At 39.0% G+C, this 23,165-nt stretch overlaps 2 protein-coding genes across 2 annotated transcripts in view; both read right to left on the bottom strand.

Annotated features, from left to right (window-relative positions):
* MCC (MCC regulator of WNT signaling pathway) overlaps positions 1-23,165 on the bottom strand; it is a 460,356-nt gene that overhangs the window by 284,170 nt on the left and 153,021 nt on the right. The window lies entirely within an intron of this gene.
* LOC108303375 (non-histone chromosomal protein HMG-17-like) lies at positions 5,133-5,599 on the bottom strand. The gene has a single exon (XM_037737995.1). The coding sequence runs from the start codon at positions 5,597-5,599 to the stop codon at positions 5,207-5,209; it is 393 nt and encodes a 130-aa protein (XP_037593923.1). The 3' UTR covers positions 5,133-5,206.

The raw sequence follows: 23,165 nt of genomic DNA, 5'->3' as shown, positions 1-23,165 counted from the left end.
AAAAAAAAAAAAAAAAAAAAAGATCTCTATATACTCTCAATTTCCTGGAGAGGAAAACAAAAAATGTATATTCAATAGATGCATAAAAGTAGATCTAGTAAAGTTTGGAGAACATGCTTAAATTAAATGAATTCCAAATGCCTGCCACTGTTATTTCTGGAGCTCTTTGGGCTAAAACAGCATCATTCCATTACTATCTTTTAGCTAGAATGTTATAGCAGCTACCAAAAAGGGGCAAAAAAAAATCAGTATAATATAATGCCTCATATACTTAATGATGATGGAGTCAGTTAACTTGGTATTGTATGAAGTTGAGGGGTGAAGGAAGGTCTGAGGTACAGGCAGGGAAAGCCACCTTCCCAGCCTTTGAGTTCATGAAGTGCCCAGGGATGGACTGCTATGGTAGGAATTTCCTACAGAGAAAGAACTTCATGCTGAGGCATGAAGAATGGGCTCCTGCCTATCTTGATAAGTCAACTTCCCTCTCCAAGCCATCCGCAGTTGTTTTGCACGATTATCACGAGCTCAAACTTCCCCTTCTAAGCAAATGCTCTTAATTTGGCATCTCCAGACACTCTTACCTGTGCTCCAGTTAATATGCTTTATGTGACTACCAGACACTCTTGCTAAGTACTGTCATCACTATAAAAACATGTTTAAAATGGAATTTGTCACCTCCCACCAAAAACCAGCTTTAATTGCAGCTTACAAATGTCAGTAAATGGAATCATAGTTTCCAGCCTAATAAGTTTGGAGTCATTTTCAGTTCCCCTTCCTTCATCTTCTCTTCCAGTCATTTAGCCCTTTCTTTCCCACTTGCTCTCCACTTTTACTGCTTTAGCAGCACCTTTCCCAGGCCTTGTCACCTTACATTTTGGTTACTATAACTTAATAATATGACTCCGAAACATTTCGCTTACTCTAGCACAGTGATTTTTCTCCAAAGTACAGTTTTCCATCATGTCATTCTACAAGTTACATTTATGTTTTATTAACCGATAATCCACATATCATAAAATTTACCTTTTTTGGCTGGGCATGGTGGCTCATGCCTGTAATCCCAGCACTTTGGGAGGCCAAGGTAAGTGGATCACCTGAGGTCAGGAGTTCAAGACCAGCCTGCCCAACACGGTGAAAACTCATCTCTACTAAAAAAAAAAATACAGAAAATTAGCTGGGCTTGGTGGCACACACCTATAATCCCAGCTACTTTGGGAGGCTGAGGCAGAAGCGGTTCAACCTGGGAGAAGGAGGTTGCAGTGAGCCAAGATCACTCCACTGCGCTCCAGTCTGGGGGGACAAGAGCAAAACTCTATATATAAAAAAAATTGACCTTTTAAGATAATTTAGTGGTTTTCAGTATATTCACAGAGTTGTACAACCATCACCACAATCTTATTTAGAACATTTTCATCACCCCCAAAGTGAAATCCATATCATTAGCAGTCACTCTGTATGTATCCCTCCTCCAGCCCTGGAAAGCACATGTCTACTTTGTGTCTCTATGGATTTACCTATTCAGGACACTCCATAGAAATAGAGTAAGACAATGTGTGGCTCCTTGTATATGGCTTCTTTCACTTAGCCTGTTTTCAAGTTTTGTGCATGTTGTGTATGTATTAATGCTTCATTTATTTTCATTGCCAAATAATATACCACTGTATGGGTTTACCATATTTTGGTTATGCATTCATCAATTAATGGATATTTTTGTTGTTTACATTTTTCGACTATTATGAATAATGTTTCTAGGAACATTTGTGAGCAAGTTTTTAATACAGACATATGTTTTCAATTCTCTTGGCTATATATCTAAGAATGGAATTGCTTGGTAATAGGGCAATTTTATGTTTTACTTTTTTTTGTATGAGACAGTGTCTTGGGAGTGCAATGGCACAATCTCAGCTCACTACAACCTCTGCCTCCCAGGTACAAGTGATTCTCCTGCCTCAACCTCCCAAGTAGCTGGGATTACAGGCACCCGCCACCATGCCCAGCTAATTTTTTTTGTATTTTTAGTAGAGAAGGGGTTTTACCATGTTGGCCAGGGTGGTCTTGATCTGACCTCATGATCCACCCGCCACAGCCTTGAAAATGCTGGGATTACAGGCCTGAGCCACTGCACCCAGCCATGTTTAACATTTTAAGGAACTACGAAATTACTATATTTTACAAAATGGCTGCACCATTTCACATTCCCACCAGCAAAGTATGAGAGTTTCAGTTTCTCTACATCTTTGCCAACACTTGTTGTCTTTATTCTTCCTATGTGTGGTTTTGATTTGCATTACTCTACAGACTGATAGTATTGAACATCTTCTCATGTGTTTGAATGTCATTTGTATATCTTCTCTAGAGAAATGTTTATTCAAATCTTTTGCCCATTTTTAAATTGGGTTGTCTTTCTATTGTTTAATTTTAAGAGTTCTTTATATACTCTGGAGATTAGACCTTAATCAGATATAAATTTGCAAATATTCTCTCCCATTTTGTGAGCTGTCTTTTCCTGTTCTTGGTAGAGTTCTTTGAAACACCAAAATTTTTAATTTAATGAGGTCCAATTTATGTCTTATTTTATTGCTTATGCTTTTGGTGCCATATTTAATAAATGAAAGGCCACAAAGATTTATTGTTTTACTCTAATAATTTTTTTAGTTTTATTTCTTATGTTGAGGTTAATGACACATTTTGTGTTAATTTTTTATTTCATGTGATATAAAGGTCCAACTTCATTCTTTTTATTGTTATCCAGTTGTCCCAACATTTCTATTGAAAAAAAGTATTCTTTCCTCCCACTGAATAATCTTTGTACCCTTGTCAAAAACCAGTTAGCCATAAATACAAAGGTTTGCTTCTAGACTAAATAAAGACAAGAGTCTTGCCATGTTGCCCAGGCTGCTGCCTGTCTAAATCTTAACTCTTGTCCTGACATTAGCCTTTCTCTTCCCCACAGTCCTACTCCCATTTATTTGTATGTCCATCCTTATGCTAGTCCTACACATCTTGGTTATTGGAGTTTCATGAAAAGTTGTAAAATCAGAAAGTATGTTGAGTCCTCCAACTTTGTTCTTTTTCAGGGTTGCTTGGGGTCTTCTGAGTCCCTTGCATTTCAATGAATTTTAGGATCTGCTTGTTATTGTGCAAAGTAGCCAGATGAAATTTTGATAGGCATGCACTGAACCTGTAGATCAGTTTGGGAATATTTATATTTTAATAATATTAGGTCTTCCAATTCATGAACATAGGGGTCTTTTCATTTACTTAGGTTTGCTTTGATTCTTTTCAATGGCATTTTGTATTTTCCATGTATAAATCTTGTACTTATCTTGTTAAATTTATTCCTAAGTATTTTATTCTTTTTTAATCTATTGTAAATTAAATGCTTTACTTATTTACATTTTTAGATTGTTTATGCTAATGTACAGAATTGAAATTGATTTTTGTATATTGATCTTGTATCTTGCAATCTTGCTGAACTCATTCATTAGTTCTAACCTTTTGGTGGATTTCTTGGAATTTTCTATGTACAAGATAATGTCATTTGCAAATAGAGATATTTTCTACTTCTTCCTTTACAACCTAAATGTCTTTTATTTCTTTTTCTTATTTAGCTGTCCTAGCTAGGATCTCTAGCTAGGACAGATGTTGAATAGAAATGGAAAGAGCAGACATCTTTGTCTTGTGCTGCTCTTGGCAGGGTGGTGGGGAGGCATCCATTCTTTTACCATTGAAAATGATGTTAGCTATAGGTTTTTTGTTGATGCCCCTTTTTCTTCAATGAATTTTATCCCTCACTACTTGACCGGAAAACATTTCTTCCATTTAAATGGAAGTCAAGGTGTCTTCTTACTATCTTTACAATTATCAAACTCATTCCCCCATTAATGTCTTTTCCTGTTTCTCTTTCTCCTGCCTAGAATGTTAGCTCCATTTGCCTAAATTGTTGTTGTTGTTGTTGTTGTTTTAAAGACATAGTCTTGCTCTGTCATCTAGGCTGGTGTGCAGTGGCACAATCATGGCTTACTGCACACTCAATATCTCAGGCTCAGGCAATCCTCCCATGAGCCTCCCCTTTAGCTGAGACTACAGATGTGCACCACCGTGCTAATTTTTTTTATATATTGTAGAGACAGGGTCATGCCATGTTGCCCAGGCTGCTGCCTGTCTAAATCTTAACAACTCCTTGATGCCTCTCTAACTCTTTCTTAACCACTCTTTAACTCTTGTCCTGTCGTTAACCTTTCTGTTCTCTGCAGTCCTTCAGCACTCTTGCCTTGATAGCTTCATTGAAAAGTGAGCTGTATGATGCTCAATTCAATTAATTAAAGAGAAAAACAGGGCTGGTATGACTGTATCAGTATTAGAAAATAATAGGAAACAATTCTTTTTTTTTTCCAAGCCAAAGTATATCCAGATTTATTGAAGATACTTTCCATAAACAATCATGGTATTCCAGGCAGGACATGGGCAGACAATCGTTAACAGTATACAACAACTTTCAAACTCTCTTTTCAATGGACTACCAAAAATCAGAGAGCTACTATGAAACCCAGTAAAGTCGTCATCTGATGCTCTAAACAGGGGAAGTTTAGAGTGAGGGCTGACATTTCACATTTAGCATGTTGTTTAACAACTTTTCACAAGCTGACCCTGACATTCAGAAAGTGAAATTAAAATGGCAGAATTTATCTGAAGATCCACAATCTAGAAATGGAACCACTACTCTTTTGACAAGTGCCATCTCAGTGGCATCACTGGAAAGTCCAGATTGCCAGACACACTGGTAGCCAATGACTGGGGGTCAGGTCCCAACAGATGTCTGAGCTTAAGGGAGTTAAGTCTATGCTAAAAAATGGAAAGGGAGAAGAGGACATAAAAACGAATTTGTTTTTCCATACCACAAGGCTTTTGTGCCAAGGTGGTCATGTGTGTCAAAGTCAGGGAATCCCTGCTCCTGGGAGCCAAGAGGAAGTCTCTCAAAACGAGAAGGGAAAGGTGTTTTCCTCACATCAGTCCAGCTTCAGAGACATTGCATTGGTGACATTATGTCCCTCTCCCAAAAAACAACAATGAAGTGTTCTGTGTGCTGACAACATAGCCTAAAAAAAATTAAAACAAAATTCTGTATTTTAATAAAACTTGATAAAAATAGTATTTCAAACTGTACAGTCACCAGAAGCACACAGTTATCAAAAATGCACACACTTCACTTGGCATCTCCAGCACCTTCAGCTTTCTGTGCCTGGTCTGTTTTGGCATCTCCATTTTCTGCAGGGTTATTCCCCTCCTTGCCAGCATCAGCTTTTCCCTCTTCCCCTTTGGGTACCTTCTCTCCCTCCTTTGCAGGTATCTTTTTAGGCTTGGACTCTGGCTTTGGAGGAGCAGGGTTAGGAGACAGCCTCATGGGTCTTCTCTGTGGTTCATCCTTCACCTTGGCTTTATCTCCTTTAGCATCCCCTTCAGCTCTTCTCTTGGGCGTGGCAGCAGGACGTAGGTGCTGGGCACAGGATGCAGCGGCGTGTGGGCTTTGGCTGGCCCAGGGTCGCTCTCGCCTCTTCTTCTTCACACTCAGGAAACAATTCTTATCCAGCTGGTACATGACTACTGCCCCAAACCAAAGTGCCCACTCCTTCCTCATGTCTAAAACCCCCTAGTCCTTTTTACAGTTTAGCAACCACAAGACTAACACTTTGGGCTAAGCATAGTGGCTCATGCCTATAATCCCATTACTTTGGGAGGCCAAGGTGGGAGGATGACTTGAGCCCAAGAGTTACAGACCAGTCTGGGCAATATAGGGAGACCCTAGTCTCTACAGAATATTTAACAAAAATTATCCAGGCATGGTGGTGCACACCTATAGTCCCAGCTACTCAGGAGGCTGAGGTGGAAGGATTGCTTGAGTCCATGGCTGACTTGAGCCATGATTTGCCATGGTACTCCAGCCTGGGAGACAGAGCAAGGCCCTAAGACCCTGCCAAAAATAATAAAAAATAAAAAGAAAGAAGGAAGGAAGGGAGGGAGGGAGGGAGGGAGGGAAGGAAAAAGACTACCATTTTGATTTTTCACAATCAGGGTTTCTAAAACCTTCCTCCATTGCTATGGCTAGTCCCCATTGACAAGTATTTTGAATATTATTCTTGGAGAAAAGAGGTATTTTTAAAATGAAGCCAGAGTCAAGGAACAAATTTTTTTATCAAAGATACTCAATTATGTTGTCCAACTAAACTATTATCATGCTCTTATAGAATTTCCTAACAGAATTTGAATCAACATCCCCTAACTCCTTTGCTGCTCTCTGAATATGAAACTCATTTACTGTTATACATTTTTTTTTTAAATTTCAGTAGCTTTAGGGGTACAAGTGGTTTTTGGTTACATGGATAAACTGTATAATGGTGGAGTCTGGGCTTTTAGTGTACCCATCACTCAAATAGTGTACACTGTAGCCAATAGGTAATTTTTTATCCCATGTTCCTCTCCCACCCTCCCCCACTAAGTCTCCAGTGTCCACTCTGCACGCCTTTGCATACCCATGCATGCACCACTTTGTCTGCATACCCATAGCTTAGCTCGCATTTATAAGTGAGAACATGTGGCATTTGGTTTTCTATTCCTGAGTTACTTCCCTTAGGACAATGGCTTCCAGTTCCATCCAAGTTGCTACAAAGACAGTATTTCATTGTTTTTTCCAATGGCTGAATAGTATTCCATTATATTTACATATATATACACACACATGTTTTCTTTATCCACCCATCTGTTGATGGGCACTTAGATTTATTCCATATCTTTGTGATTGTAAATTGTGCTGGAATAAACATATGAATGTAGGTATCCTTTGTATATAATAACATCTTTTTCTTTGAGTAGATACCCAGTATCAGTATTGCTGGATTGAATGGTCTGTTACACATTCTTAACAATACATTTCATTTCTTTCCTTTCTCCTTCCTTCTTCCTCCCTCCCTCTCACCCTTCTTCCCTCCTTCCTTCCTTCCTTCCCTCCTCCCTCCCTCCCTCCCTCCCTCCCTCCATTCTGTGTTTCATACCATTATCAATCTTTTAGAATTTTATAATCTAGAACTAACCAGGCTCTGAAATACTTAGCTTATTTTCCCAATGATAAGGAATACACTATTTGAAGGCACCAGCAGCGTACTCTTGGCCCGTCAGAACCTGTTTTGTGGAAGCCTGCTATGGTTTGAATGAAGGTGTCCCCTTCACAGTTCATATTGAAACTTAACCCCCAATGGGGCAGCATTAAGAGGTGTGGCCTTTGGGAAGGCTCCAGTCTCATAATGAGATTAACATCCTTACAGAAGGACTTGAGGTTGAATGGAGTGCTCTCTTGCTCTTCTGCTTTTTCCACCATGTGAGGATATAGTGTTCCTCCCCTCCAGAGGACACAGCAACAAGGGTGCCAACTTAGAAGCAGAGTACAGCCCTCACCAGATACCGATCCTTCAGTGCCTTGATTTTGAACTTCCCAGTCTCCAGAACTGTGAGAAATAAAGTTCTGTTCTTTATAAATCACCTAATCTGTGGTATTCTGTTACAGCAGCGCAAATGAATGAAGCTAAAGCCTATGGCATATGAGAAAGCTTGCCAAGACCTTTGTCCAAACTAATGAAAACTACCGATTTTTTCCTCATATCCAAAATATTAAATTTTTGTTCTGTTTCTTCACATAGTTCATGTCTCACTCTTTTCATTTAAAGTTATTTTTTCAAACACCTTCCACTACTGTCACTAGTGATAGAGAGGGAAATGTATCACATGGGAAATAAAAGCTAACTCTGAAATGCAAACAGCTATTATTTGGGAGAATTTGGGAATTTGAAAAACACAAAATGGATAACAGTTTTGGAATAATTTCTTTTATCTTTCTTAAGGTAGGAACCTCCTTCAAAAGTGAACATTTCTCTGGATTGTTGAGACAACTGCATTAAATTAATGGTTTTTCATATTCCATCCTTCCTTCATCAAAAAAATACTTAACAGCCACTATGTGTCAAGTATCTTGTTGGGTACTAGAGATAGAATAGCAATTAAAAATAAGTCCACCAGCTGGACACAGTGGCTCATGCCTATAAATCTCAGTATTTTGAGAGGCTGAGGAGTGAGGATCACTTGGACGTAGGAGTTCATGGTTACAGTGAGCTGTGATCAAGCCACTGCACTCCAGTTTGGGTAATAGAACAAAACTTGTCTCTAAAAAAATGTAAAAAGGTACACCATCATTACCTTCAGTTGAACTTAGAGTCAGTTTGCAGTAGAATGCAGAGATGGCCCCATACTTCACCTATCCCTGTAAATGTGTCCTTTGCCTGCAACTTTGTAGTGCCCTCCCACTCTGACTCTGGACTTGTCCATACGACTAACTTTGGCCAACAGAATAAGATAGAATTAATGGTATGCCTGTGCCTCCTCCAGGAGCCTTTCATATTTCCTCTTACACATCTGCCACTAACATGAGTGCATGCCCGGGATAGCCTTCTGGAGGATGAGAAACATGTGCAGCAGTTGCTCCAGTTACCCAAACCAAGGTCTGGCTAGATCAACCAGGAAGCCAGCTTATCTCCAGATACATGAGTGAGTCCAGGCTTTACAGTTGCCCTACCAACCTGCAACTGACCCCAAATACATGAGCAAAGACTTATTGCTGAATGTCACTGATATTTTGTAGTTTTAAAAAATTAAACAACATTATTGTGGCAACAGATGATTGACACATTGCTTAATCATAAAAAAAAAAAAAAAAAGGCACATGCACACACAAAAAACTGGCCGGATGTGGTGGCTCACGCCTGTAATCCCAGCACTTTGCGAAGCCAAGGTGGGCAAATCACCTGAGGTCAGGAGTTCAAGACCAGCCTGGGCAACATGGTTAAACCCTGTCTCTACTAAAAATACAAAAATTATCTGGGCATGGTGGCACACACCTGTGGTCCCAGCTACTCGGGAGACTGAGGCAGGAGAATCACTTGAACCCGGGAGGCAGAGGTTGCAGTGAGCGGAGATCACACCACTGCATTTCAACCTGGGCAACAGAGCGAACTCTGTCAAAAAAAAAAACCAAAGCAATCAAAAACCCTATAAAACTGCAATGTGTTCTCTGAATGACAGGGAATACAGAAATATGAATGCATATAAGAGATAGAGTTGACCTAGACTAGTGGGGAGGGAGGTTAAGGAATATTTCTTTAAGGAAGAGATGTCTGAGCTAAGATCGGAAGATATGCAGAAGTTAACTAGGTGAAGGGTAGAGGAAAGAGGTGTTCAAGTCACAGCAACTTCAAGTACAAAGGTCCTGTAGAGAAGGAGTACAGATGCTGAGTTACCTATAAGGCCAATGCAGCTGGAGAATGGAGATCAAGAGGATGCAAAGAAAGGAGGCTGGAATGATAGGCAGTGATTGGAACAAATGAAATGCTTTGTAGATGATGTGAAGGGTTTAAGGACTTGATCTAAAGAACTATGAGAACTCCTGAATGGTTTTAAAATGTATATAAGTTGTTTTTCTCACATGCTTACTTTGCTGTAAAATGGGCAGGGAGTTTCTCATATTGAAGAAATTTGCCCATGAATTTCACAATCTAGTTCGGAAAAAAAGGTATTTATTTATTCATCCATTTAGTCAACGCACATTTATTGAGAGGTTCCAATTGGCAATAAATAAATGAGTCAGAGATTAAATGAATGAACCTGTGTCAAGCAATCTGATTGGCACTCGAGAGTGTCAAAGACAAGATTCCTGCTCTTGTTAAGCTCACAGTCTAGTGGGAAAGATAGACACACAAAAAAGAGACTTCCTTGTTAACCCAGAGAAAGATGACGAATGTGCTTTAAAAGTGTAGAGAAAGAACATCCTGTTCTGTGAGGGTCAAACTGCACTCAATGAGAGTAAAATGAGCTTGAGGAAATTATGGCTCCTATTCTGGCCTGAGAGTTCCTGTCATATCTGATAGTGGTGGTTGAGGAGGAAGGAGGATTGGAGTTATGCTGGCAATGGGGAGCATACAAGGAAAAGAGATCTGGGGAACGTTCTAAGAAATCCATCTCCTAATCCAGGAGTACAGATCACTATTGGCAGTCAGCTATTTTCTTGGGTTCCTATTTACTAGGGATGTTCTTTGTGCATCATCTGGTGGAAGACTTCGGAGTCTAGAAAGATATTTACAATTCTAAATAGATATTTTATATTCTCTCAAAGCTCCCAGGGGTACCTGTATAATAATCTGCCATTTTCTTTTTCTTTTCTTTCTTTCTTTTCTTTTCTTTTCTTTTTTTTTTTTCTGAGACAGGGTCTTGCTCTGTTGCCCAGGCTGGAGTGGAGCAATCACACTGCAGTCACTGCAGCCTTGGCCTCCTGGGTTCAAGTGATCCTCCTGCCTCAGCCTCCCAAGTAGCTGGAACCACAGGTGCAGGCCACCATGCCTGGCTAATTGTTTCTATTTTTTGCAGAGACATGATCTCACTATGTTGCCCAGGTTGGTCTTGAACTCCTAGGCTTAAGCAATCCTCTGGCTTCGGCTTCCCAAAGTGGTGGGATTACTTTGGTGTGAGCCACTGCACTTAGCAGGTATCTACAATTCAAAACAGATATTCCAGATTCTCTCAAAGCTCCCAAGGAGGACTGTATAGAAATCTGACATTTTCTAGGCAAAATGATAGAATATAATTTAAAAATCATGGGGCTTCATTTTTCCTTTAATTGGCCTTTTAAAATGATAGAATATGCAAATAAGAGCTCATTTTTCTGATTACAGTTTGGATGGATTTGGGAGTGAAGGTTGGATGACTGTATCTTTCAGTTTTAAAGATTTTTATGGGAATTCCATTTCCCTGCAGGTCCTGAGTTGTTCAAAAATTAGGAAAGGGCATGTAAGTGCTGTTAGTGCCAGCAGCTTCACTGAAAGAACTGCCTTTGCTCAAGTCCACACAGCATGCAGCCAGACAGTCTGGGTATTGCTGAGTGTTCATGGTGACATGGACTAAGAAAGAGTCTCAGGGGAACCCTGAACTCTCCACCTTTGACCCCACTGGGTCATTTTTTTTTTTTTTTTTTTTGAGATGGAGTCTTATATTACCCAGGCTGGAGTACAGTGGCATGATCTTGGCTCACTGTAACCTCTGGCTTCCAAATTCAAGCAATTCTCCTGCTTCAGCTTCCCGAACAGCTGGNTTTTTTTGAGATGGAGTCTTATATTACCCAGGCAGTACAGTGGCATGATCTTGGCTCACTGTAACCTCTGGCTTCCAAATTCAAGCAATTCTCCTGCTTCAGCTTCCCGAACAGCTGGGACTGCAGGCTCATTCCACTACTCCCAGCTAATTTTTGTATTTTTAGTAGAGACAGGGTTTCACCATGTGGGCCAGGCTGGTCTTGAACTTCTGACCTCAGGTGACCCACCTACCTCGGCCTCCTAAAGGGCTGGGATTACAGGCGTGAGCCACTGCACCCAGCCTCCATTGGGTCATAACGTTCACTTTGGGAAGTCAGTTCAAAAGTTTAGCAAGACGGGTCTTGGTGCTCTTCAAATAGTTTTGCTCATTATCCTGGATTCTGGTCTTTGATTCTCATCTTCTCTTGATTTGTAGAGTTAATCTGCCAACAAGCTTTGCTCTCCATCAGTAAATAAGAAACTGTTTTATGATGAAATACATTATAAACTCTATTCAGTATTCACATTCTCTGCAAATAAAGTTTGTAATCCTTATTATTGGCTGAGGTGTTTTTAAGGTAAAGATTAGAAGATGTTAAATATAAATCCCAAATTTATCTCTGGAGCTCAATTCCTTTTATACCTTCATGGCTGCTAGGAAATCCCCAAACTCCTAATAGTATCCATGGCAGTGAGCTTTTCTTCCCAAAGATACTGCCTGTTTTATTATTAGAACTTGAATATTCTTCATATACTGAATACAGTTATGTATCTAGTGGACGCCCAATAAGTTATTAAACCATATGAAATTGATGCTTTTAACAGAACAAAAATAGAAAATATTGACAATTTTAAATACTTCAACTTAATACAAGTTCTGCTGCATACAGCCAACATAGAAAGTCAAGTTTGAATTAAGTAATTTCAGCAGCAACCGGAAAGGTCAAATGCTCTTCATATGCTCCTTTTGAAAAAAAAAAAATGACAGCAGGCCAGACACGGTGACTCACACCTGTAATCTCAGCACTTCAGGAGGCTGAGGGAGGAGGATTGCTTGAGCTCAGGAGTTCAAGACCACCGTGGGCAAGATGGTACAACCCTATCTCTATCAAAAAAAAAAAAATTAGCTGAGCATGGTAGTGCACATCTGCAGCCCCAGATACTTAAAAGGCTGAGGTGGGAGGGTCACCTGAGCCTCCGGAGGTCGAGGCTGCAGTGAGCCATGATCACATTACTGTGCTCCAGCCTGGGCAACAGAGTAACACCCTGTCTCAAAACAAAGACAGCAGAAGATTGGAATGATTGAGTCATTTCTTATTTCAAAGTGCCCAGAACCAATGGGTACAAAGCAGACCTTCAAGAGATATATGTTTTATTAAGTAGGTAAATCTGCTTATCTAAGTCATATTCACAATTGAAAGGCTATAAAGGCTATAATTTGATAATATTGCTTAAGACTCTTTGCACTAACTGAATTAAAATACCAATAACAAATACCAAGAAAAAGAAGAGAAATAAGTTTGCAGGCCGCATCTGCTAGCACAGCCAACTACCCATGTCTTAACGAAAATGAATTCTTGTAAGGGTTGAATATTCTCCTAGAATTAATTTATATTTCTGTCATGATCCAATAAGTTCCAAGAGTGAGAGAAACTACATTTCACATAGCCCACATGAGCCCTGGCACATCTAATCTGCAATCTCTACTTTTAATTTATATCTGAAAAATGAATGAATGAACATCTACCGAGATATAAAAGCCAGGGTCACATAAACACAATGCATAATTCTATTACACCTGATGCCCAGCTCTGAACAAATAAACTCTATTACACATGCTAGCTTTGTATCAAAGAGAGTAAACCAAACTGCTCCCTGCCAGGAGACATGCAAATCTGTCAAATGATACAGCATTCAGCCCAACCCACTGACTTGATCATATATGATGTTTGTGCGTGTGTGTGTGTGTGCGTGTGTGTGTATTTAAAACCAAGTTTTAATTTTAATAGCATTCCTTTTTAATTTAAGCAAAGCAAAATGGAAGTGACAGTGAAACAGATGCAAAAGTATGGTGAAAAATATCTCCTTGGACAAAGCTATTTTAATGAAAGCAACACTCTACGCAAGTTTCCTGATTCCTTTTAGTTATTCAACCACCCAACTTAGATTCACTTCACTGGCTGTCTTCATCAGATTGACAAAACTGGGGACTATCCAAAAGAAATAAAAGGTGAGGGTTTTCTTTAAAGCGGGATATCAGGTTTTGAACACAAACATGCAGATTAAGTGAAGGAACTTGATTAAACCCACAATTCAAAATAATGATGAACTGAATGCTGGAATTCAGCTGCCTGACACACTTTAGCATATGAATTAAATTTTCTGTTTCCTAACCCACTTAAAAAACTATATTCAAACATCTCCTTTCAAAGAATTGGCCATATGTGAAATGAACAGACTCTTGGGTTGATATGGGGCTTGGCTTGCAATTTCTGAGTTTGCTAGAAAAGTGAGTGTATTGCCTTATATTAAAATGGACACTGGTGGATTTATTTGAGTATATGACACTATAATAGCCATGCCTATTTAACCAAATGTGCCATCACTAAAATACATACAGGAGTAACAGCAGTTGTTCCTTGAGTTTAATACCATAAAGAGATGTTTATGGCCAGGTGCTGAAGAAGGCACTTCAAACAATGAGGGGAATACATGTGATGACAGGGAAAGAATTCTCATGATATATGACATGTATCTTCCTAGCACATTCATAATTCTGAAGCAAAATGTTTTTCATAAAACCTTCATTCCACAAATAGAATTTAAAAATGGCATTGTAGCATATGGCCATGTAAATTGTAAATGCAATCCACATGTCTTCAGCAACGCCAGTGTGGATGGGCTAATGAAGTTGCAAATGGAAAAAAGGTATACTACTGAGTTGGCTACCTCAGAACACCCAGATGGCCCAGAAATTCCAGACCATTTTGTGAATACCAAAAGGAAAAATGTGATCAGGATATAATTACAGCCTTTATAATTACGATCTTACAGATCTAAGATTTCACGTAGTTTAAATATCACAAGATGCAGAGGGAGACCTAAATGCTTTATGAATCATATAAGAAGGAAGAAAGGAAGCAAATCAATTATAAAGAGGTGGAGGTTAGATGATTTCCAATTATTGATACTGCATTGTAGGGAGACGGAATGAGTTTTGTGGTGGAGATTAGATACAGCTGATTAAGCCCTGAAGCGTTTAGTTAGCTGGGGAGGAGCTACAGTGTGAGTACATTTTAAGTTCATTCTTTAAAGCACTGTACTTTACACACATTGCATCACGGTTATTGCCATTTTGAGATTAAGACAGCTAAACTCAGAGAGATGAAATAATTTCCTCAAAGTCACAAAGCTAGTAAGTGCCCAAACAGCAATGTGAATTCCAAGCCTAACTAATTCCAAAGCCTACATAAGAGCTAACCAAGGCAGCCTTTCATGTATCACCTTTACAACTTTTGCCAGACTATGAACCATCTGGGGTGTAATCTACTTAACATGATACTCTAAACTTATACATTTATACTTTAAAATGTTTATTTAAAATGGTACGTATATACCATGGAATACTATGTGGCTGTAAAAAAGAATGAGATCGTGTACTTTGCAGGGTCATGATTGGAGGCCATTACCCTTAGCAAACTAACACCGGAACAGAAAACCAAATACTGCATGTTCTCACTTATAAGTGGGAGCTAAATGATGAGAGCACATGAATACCTAGAGGGGAACAACACACACTGGGGCCTATGAGAGCATGGAGGCTGGGAGGAGGAAGAGGATCAGGAAAAACAACTAATGGGTACTAGGCTTCATATCTGATGAAATAATCTGTACAACAAAATCCCACTACACAAGTTTACCTATGTAACAAACCTGCATGTGTACCCCAGAACTTAAAATAAAACTTTAAAAAATGAAAAATGTATAATGGTATTTTAAATTATTTTTTATTTTTACTTTTTTGAGACAGGGTCTCATTCTGTTGGCCAGGCTGGAGTGCAGTGGTGCACTCTCAGCTTACTGCAACCTCCACCTCCTGGGCTCAAGTGATCCTCCTACCTCAGCCTCACGAGTAGCTGGAACTGCAAGGCACACGCCAATACACCTGGCTAATTTATTCTATATTTTGTAGAGACAGAGTTTTACCATGTTGCCAGGCTGGTCTCAAACTCCTGGGCTCAAGCAATCCATGCACCACAGCCACACAAAGTGCTGAGACTACAGGTGTGAGCCTCTGTGCCAAGCCTTCTAATACTATTATTAATGAAAAATAGTTAACTGTCAGTGGCATAAGCAGAAGGCAACTGTAAAAGTAAAAGTAAATGTAGTCTAGCTAAATACTGTTGCTTACCAAAGCTCTGATCCTGGGGCCTTCCTTTTCCTTCTAAAGCGGGCTCTGAGAACCAGGGAGGTTTTAGAGAACTTCTTGCACCCAAATGAGGCTTTTCTCTGGATGTAAACATAAGGCCTGAAAGAGAACTAAAAAGGGAATTCTATTCTTGTCGTGTGATGCCGTCCTATTTGATGCCATGTGGTGTGCCACCTGTATTCACTGTGCCTTCCACCTGTGGCATGCTGGCCTTGTTTTGGGAAAGCATGTGCCCATTGGCTGAGCATTTTTTGTGAGCTGGATCAAGGGAAGATGGAAGGGAGTGATTGGATCTGATCTTTTTTTTTCAAACCCAAATTCAACTTGAAGGAAACTAGATGCCTGTTTCCATGTATGGCTCAATTAAATTTTATATATAACAAATCTGAGATCAAACTCAAAACTAAGCATAGAGCTAAAAATCTTACACGATATTGATGTCCAACAGCATTCAAACATGTTGGCTCTAGGAACTACTGGATATTGTTTGCCATGCTTCCTGGATAAACTATGGGTTATTGGTGTGCAAGCCACACCAGGCCTCTCCCTCTTGCAAAACTTTGCCTTGGACAAGACAGGCTGGAAGTTCTTATTGCCTTGCCTACTCCTGGGCAAACCTCAATGGTTATATGAGGCCCCAAAGTTATTTCTTAGCATAATTTTATCCTGGGCTTCTCCTTCTATTTAAAAATACAGAACAGACTGGCGTGGTGACTCACACCTGTACTCCCAGCACTTTGGGAGGCTGGGGTGGGCGGATCATGAGGTTAGAAGTTCAAGACTGGCCTGGCCAATATGGTGAAACCCCATCTCAAAAAATTACAAAAAAATTATCTGGGTGGGGTGACGCACACCTGTAGTCCAAGCTACTCAGGAGGCTGAGACAGGAGAATTGTTTGAACCCTAGAGGTGGAGGTTGCAGTGACCAAGATTGTGCCACTGCACTCCAACCTGGGTGACAGAGTGAGACTCCACCTCAAAAAAAAAAAAAATACAGAACAACAGCATGGCTATTAGAGTACCAAGACCATCACCACAAAATACTAAAACCCAACTCCATGGTCAAACAGAATGATCAAAGATATTTGTACATTCTTATTTCAAAGGTATTTTATTTCTTAATCTTCTATCATTTGACTCACTAGTATGCTTAACAGTGTATAAAAAATCTTGCAAAAATTCAACCAGTATCTTGGCTTTTTTATAGCAAGTACTCTGTCAACCCAGAAAAAGCCACATTCATGCATTCAAACCTACTATGTAGTACACACACACACACACTCTCTCTCTCTCTCTCTCTCTCTCTCTCTCTCTCTCTCATTAGTTATTTGTTTTTAAATAACTGAATTTCAGTAGCAGAAAGGGTAAGGGATCCTAAGTGGTAAATATATAGAAACTGAAAGAAATGCAAATTCAGATTCATGTCAGGAAACAGATTTTCAAATGGTGATAAAATTGTACACAAGACTGTTTAAGAAAAAGCACCAGAACCATTGGAAAAAAAATGAAACAGGCAGTTTAAATGTCATCCTGGGAGGAATAGCATATTAACTGGCAAAGCAGCCTAATAACCTACAGGCCCTCTACATGTTCCAAGTATTTAGACTTCTGAGGAAATACATGTTTATTTTACATTTAGGAAAGCATACTACTTGCCTCTTAAGATTTTCAGGAACCAGCAACTGGTTTAATTATTAGCAGAGTTCCTTGGCCAAATTATTGCTTCCAAAAAAGCTGATATCCTCACATAATACACATTCCTTTTTGCAATCCTAAGCCCTGGCACGATGACTGGCACACAAACATTGCTAAATGAAAACCCATGATGGGTAAATTAGTAGATAGGTGAGATCTTGCTCTTAAATACAATATAATTTGGCCAGATTTTGGAAACGTGAAGAGAGAGTTGATGTGAATGCCAATTGTTCCACCTTTCTCTAGCAGAGTATCAATGTAACACTCACAATCCTTTCTCAAATATTTCAAATAGCACATCCTACACTGTCTTAGTTGGCACAATTATAGAAATAGTTTTAGAAAATATGTTCTAATTTTCTAAAGGTACATTTTTAAGTAAAAGAAAAGCATAGGCATGAAACAATATTCCACCACATACTTGTGGTTCAGTAATCATTTTGCTGTTTTAGTGAAATATCCTCAGAGCAACTGAAACTGCTAAATATAAAGGAATGAAAACAGAAACAAGGATGATAAGCAATTTCTATTTCTACTGAAATCTGAAAATATAGAATCTCTATTTTTAATTTGAAGCCTAGAAATGAAACCAAAATTTATCTTTTCTATAGCCAAGCCTAAAAACCAAGTTTCTTTGTAAAATAAATAGGAAAACTTTTTTTTAATAGGGGAAAGTATTATTCTCCAGGTCATACCATTTTAATACATCAGACCCCAATTTTTATATCTTGGTTTCTGGAACCTGAAGCAACTGGTTCTCTGTTGATTACTAATTTGAGGGAGGAAAGCTGTCAGGAAGAAGGTAAACTGTAAGTCAGAGCTCGGCCTTCTGGATTTGAGAGGAACTGCATACACCAGGCAAGTGTGGAGGCCACATTCAGAAACTCCCAAGGGGGATGGTGATGTTCTGTGGTTAAAACTTAAAGTCTTCTCAATTAGAGAATTGAGAGATAGCTTCTCAATTAGAAAAATCTCAGTTCTAAGAAAATGCTGTCTTTTATTCCTGAAGGTGACTCCATAAAAGCAAATTCTCCCTATTTCTCCAGTTCAAAAGACTTCATCAAATGCAAAGCCTGGGTTAAGCACCAGAGAGCAATGCTTCTCAAACTTTTAGAGTGCATACAAATCCCAGAGAGCTGGTTAAAATGCAGACTTTGACTCACTCGGTCGTGGGGGATGCCCACAGTTTGTAATTCTGATAAGCTCCCAGGTGATGTGGATGCTACTGATTTGTGGACCACACTTAGTACAAGCACTTAGAGAATACACACCTGTGGCTTCCTTGATTTTACCATCTGGTGGGGAAAGTCTATAAGTAAATATGTAACCATTACAGTTTGACTTCATACTGTTTCCACCTACTGATTATCTAATATGGTTGTACCACAATTTTTTTTTTTTTTTTTTTTTTTTTTTTTTTTTTTTTTTTTNTGAGTGCCTGCACAGTACCCAATAAAGGCTTGTTGAAAGAAGGAAACAATCTGTAAACTAAGATCAAATTTAAAAAAAAATTTTTTTTTTTTTTTGGAGACGGAGTCTCTCTCTGTCACCCAGGATGGAGTGTAGTGGCGTGATCGCGGCTCACTGCAATCTCCACCTGCCGGGTACAAGCAATTCTCCTGCTTCAGCCTCCTGAATGGCTTGGACTACAGGCGTGTGCTACCATGCCCAGCTAATTTTTTGTATTTTTAGTAGAGTCGGGGTTTCACTGTGTTAGCCAGGATGGTCTCGATCTCCTGACCTCATAATCTGCCCCCTTGGTCACCCAAAGTACTGGGATTACAGGCATGAGTTACTGCATCCAGTCTGTACTACAGTTTTATTTTATTTCTGCTTGAAAACTTCTTTTCATGAATATGTTGAAACATAATTGTATAAAATTATACAAAAAAAGACAAATCTGTTATGAAGTTTTACTTTAAAAAAGAAATCAATTATGAGAAAACAAAAATTACACGTTACACTTTCTTGACTGAAATAAATGAAAGTGTTTCAATAAAGAGGAAATAAACTCCCCCTATAAACATCCAATTATTCAATTAAAGTTTCTTGGGTAAAGTCAACATCAACCAGAATGTTGATTTTATACCTATTTCTACCTCCTGTTTTAAACAATCAGGTGTCAAAAGACAAGAGTTTCCTACTCATTCCATAAATATTTACTGAGCATCAACTATACATTAGGCACTGGGCTGGGTACAGAGGTAGACAGTTAATGAATGAGGGGAGCCAAACAAGAAACGAGTAAGCAATGAATTGGTAATAGAAAACTAAGTGAGAGAAGATGAAGAACCAGCCTCCAAGATAGCTCACAATGATCCTCATCTCCCGGTATTCATTTTCTCGTATAGACCTCTTCCAAGCTAACTAGAACAGACCTGTGTAACCAATAGGATACTGCGGAAACGACAGTGCATGACCTCTGAGGCTAGGTCATAAAAGACACCGTAGCTCTGCCTTGCTCTCTTGGCTCTTTTGCTCTGAGGGAAGCCAGCTGGCCTGTCATGACAGTACTCATGCAGCCTCATGGAGTGATCCACATCATGAGGAACTAACCAAGCACTGACTTGCCAGGTTTTGAGTAGGCCACTTTGGAGGCAGATTCTCCAGCCTCGGTCAAGCCTTCAGAGATGACTACAGCCCTGGCTGATGACTCGACTGCAACCTCATGAGACACCTTGAGCCAGGACCACCCAGCCAAGCCACTCCGGGATTACTGATCCACAGAAACTGTGTGAAACAATAAATGATTATTGTTTAAAGCCACTAAGGTTTGGGGTAATTTGCTGTGCTTCAGTAATAGTGAACTAATACAGAAGAGAGGTGGGTGAGAAGGTGAGAACATACCTCCTTAAACAGGTGGTGAGGAAAGGCTTCTTTGAGAAGGAGACATTTAAGCTGAGAATGGATAAAATGGAGCTGGGATTATAGGCATGTGCCACCACGCCCGGCTATTTTTTTTTTTTTTAGTAGAGATGGGGTTTCTCTCTGTTGGTCAGGCTGGTCTCGAACTCCCGACCTCAGGTGATCTGCCTGCCTTGGCCTCCCAAAGTGCTGGGATTACAGGTGTGAGCCAGAGCACCCAGCCACCCAACTAAGTTTTAAAAAAATTCTCAGTAAAGACAGAGTTTCACTATGTTGCCTAGGCTGATCTCAAACTCCTGAGCTCAAGTGATCCGCTTCCCCTGGCCTCCCAAAGTGTCTGTATTACAGGCATAAGCCGCCGCTTCCAGCCCTGAAACCATTTTTATAACTCACAATGAGATAAATAAGTTAGAAGGGTGGGAAGGAGAGGTGTTGTGTTATAATATTGGGAAAGAATTCCCAGTGCTTCCTTCTCACCACAAACTGTAACCAATCCTAACCCTTTGAAACATATTAAAGGGGCAGCACTTGAAAAGACAAACAGAATGTAAATAATTCATACAACAAGAATGCCCGAACTGAATTTTCAACCTCAAAACAAAACCTGTCTGGAGAAGTGTATTAAATTCTGGTTGTTTTCATTACTTGGGCCTCTTGCAGTATATCTTTACTGACTTAAATCTGTGAAATAGAAATTCTTCTCCTCATGGACAGTAGCCGCTCTTATTTTTGTGTGGCTCTCTAGACGTCCCTGAAAATTCTTCTGCTGCTCTTAAGCAATCACGCAGAATCATAAGCACTGTGGGTGCAGAGAAACTTCAATCTCGGTGGTGATCTTGACTACTTAATTGAACAATGGAAAGTCATTTGCTTAATGGAAAGTATTATAGCATATGGTACCATTCCAATCAAGGTTTAATCTATTTAAAAGCAGACTTTCAAGAACATAAAACTGTATTTTCTTTCTAAAAAGAATCACTTCACAGTTGAAGTTCACAGAAATTTTAAACCCTTGATCCACAGCCAACACTGACATGGTTTTACTCCTCTAATACTACAGTTACTTTCTGAATTCACTGGCAACATTTTTAGCCAACAAGGTTTAACAGACACATGATCTTAATGTATCTGAACTCTGGAAAACTGAAAGCTGGAAATCTGGACCATATTGTAAAACGTAATCTGAGATGCCAGTGAGTGTGGAATCGGGGGCAGAGAGACTTTAAGCAAACATACGAATTAGGGTTTTATTTACATCTTTGATTATAAATTAGATGTTTTGTCTAGATTAAAGCCATTAATATGCACAAGTAGAAAAAATGTGTTTGAATGTGATATGGTTTGAATTTCTCCCATTTAAGTATGACAAGACAACACAAGAATAATATGGGACACATAGAATTGAGGCAGAACCACGGCTGCCTGGTTAAAGGTTATTTCTGGTTCCATAGTAAAAGAAAAGTTAGGACACATAAGAGAAATCACTGCATACTATTTATGTATAGTTTGGATACTGCCTTAGTTCATTTGTGCTATAATAACAAAATACCTGAGACTGGATAATTTATGAAGAACAGAAATTTACTCTCACAGTTCTGAAGGCTGGAAAGTCCAAGATCAAGGTGCCAAGATCTTCCAAGATGGCACCCTGTTGCTGTATCCTCTGGAGAGGCCAAATGCTGTGTCTTCACATAGCAGAAGGCCAAAAGGTCTAAGTTAGTTCCCTTTTGCCTATTTATAAGGAATGCTAAATTTGTTTATCACTTACCAAAAGGCCCTACCTCTTAATAGCACCACAATGGCGATTAAGTTTCAATGTGAATTTTGGAGTGGACATATTCAAACCATAGCAAGTGCTATATGAAGTTTATAATAAATTTTCCATAGTTCTCACTACAGTATATGGATTCAATCATTCTTAACACTCTGTATTATTTTCATAATCTTCTACAGTAATGAATCCATTCCAATATTATGTTAAACATAAAATGTCTGAATTAAGGTAGATTATATTCAAAACTATTTAGAATCAAGATTCTGTAAATGATCCCTTATTTCAGATTCATCAATAAGGTCTTTTTGTGTAATGAAATAAACATTTTATTTCCCCAAAACATCTCTTACAGAGAGTGCTGCATTTCCTTGCAAGGAATGCTTTTATAATTCAAATAGGGTAAAAGCATAAGATGATAATATCATGTTTAGCAACAAAAATGGTTCTTAAATTACAACATATAATATTAGGAGAGAAATTTGCATCACTCCAACAAAAAAGAAGGAAGTAGACAAGAGTAAGTAGGCAAAGGCATTGCTTGGGAGAGGGGTGTGAAGGTGGAGAGGGGTGTGAAGCTGGAGAGGGGTGTGAAGGTAGAGAGGAAAGCTTCAGATCTGGGATAAAGGAGGATCTCTAGTTGACAGAAGTATTGAATATAAACTCTTAAGCTGTTTGCTTGAAAAGAGAAGTATGGGTGCGTTGGGGGGTGGGATTTACACATAATATAGATCTCATCCTCTGTGTACTCATTCCTTGCCAAGATATTGCCCACCAATTCTTTTGCGGTCATAGATTCCTCACTAAGTTCCAAGTCTGGGTTGCAATGAGGAGAAAACAGAGCTGGAATGAACAGAAACAGAAACTCAAGGACAAAGAGCAGATATTTAGGTTTTTAAAATAATAATTATTAGGTTGGTGCAAAAGTAATCGCAGTTTTTGCCATTAAAAGTAATGGCAAAAAGCACAATTACTTTTGCACCAACCTAATAGTATTATACCTCAGTATGAAAAACATTAGGAATACCTAATAGCATTATTCCTCAGTATGAAAAATAAATCTGATATATATAAACATGGAATAAAACCTACGCACTAACAAATGATTATTCTTCTCAATACAAGTATAATTGACACCATAATTTACGGATCTGCTAATCCTTTTCTGCCTTTGTATCTGGCAACACTCACTTCTTGAGCTAATGTAAAGGCGAGTCTTTTTTTTTTTTTTTTTTTTTTT

This window comes from Cebus imitator, unplaced genomic scaffold, assembly GCF_001604975.1.
Source record: "Cebus imitator isolate Cc_AM_T3 unplaced genomic scaffold, Cebus_imitator-1.0 Scaffold46, whole genome shotgun sequence".
NCBI classification, from domain to species: Eukaryota; Metazoa; Chordata; class Mammalia; order Primates; family Cebidae; genus Cebus; species Cebus imitator.
The sequence above is the reverse complement of the archived record's forward strand: the minus strand, read 5'-3'. Positions and strand labels throughout refer to the sequence as shown.

Bases quoted from the DNA above. Each gene is read 5' to 3' on its own strand.
- LOC108303375 (XM_037737995.1), bottom strand. From the start codon at position 5,599: ATGTACCAGCTGGATAAGAATTGTTTCCTGAGTGTGAAGAAGAAGAGG.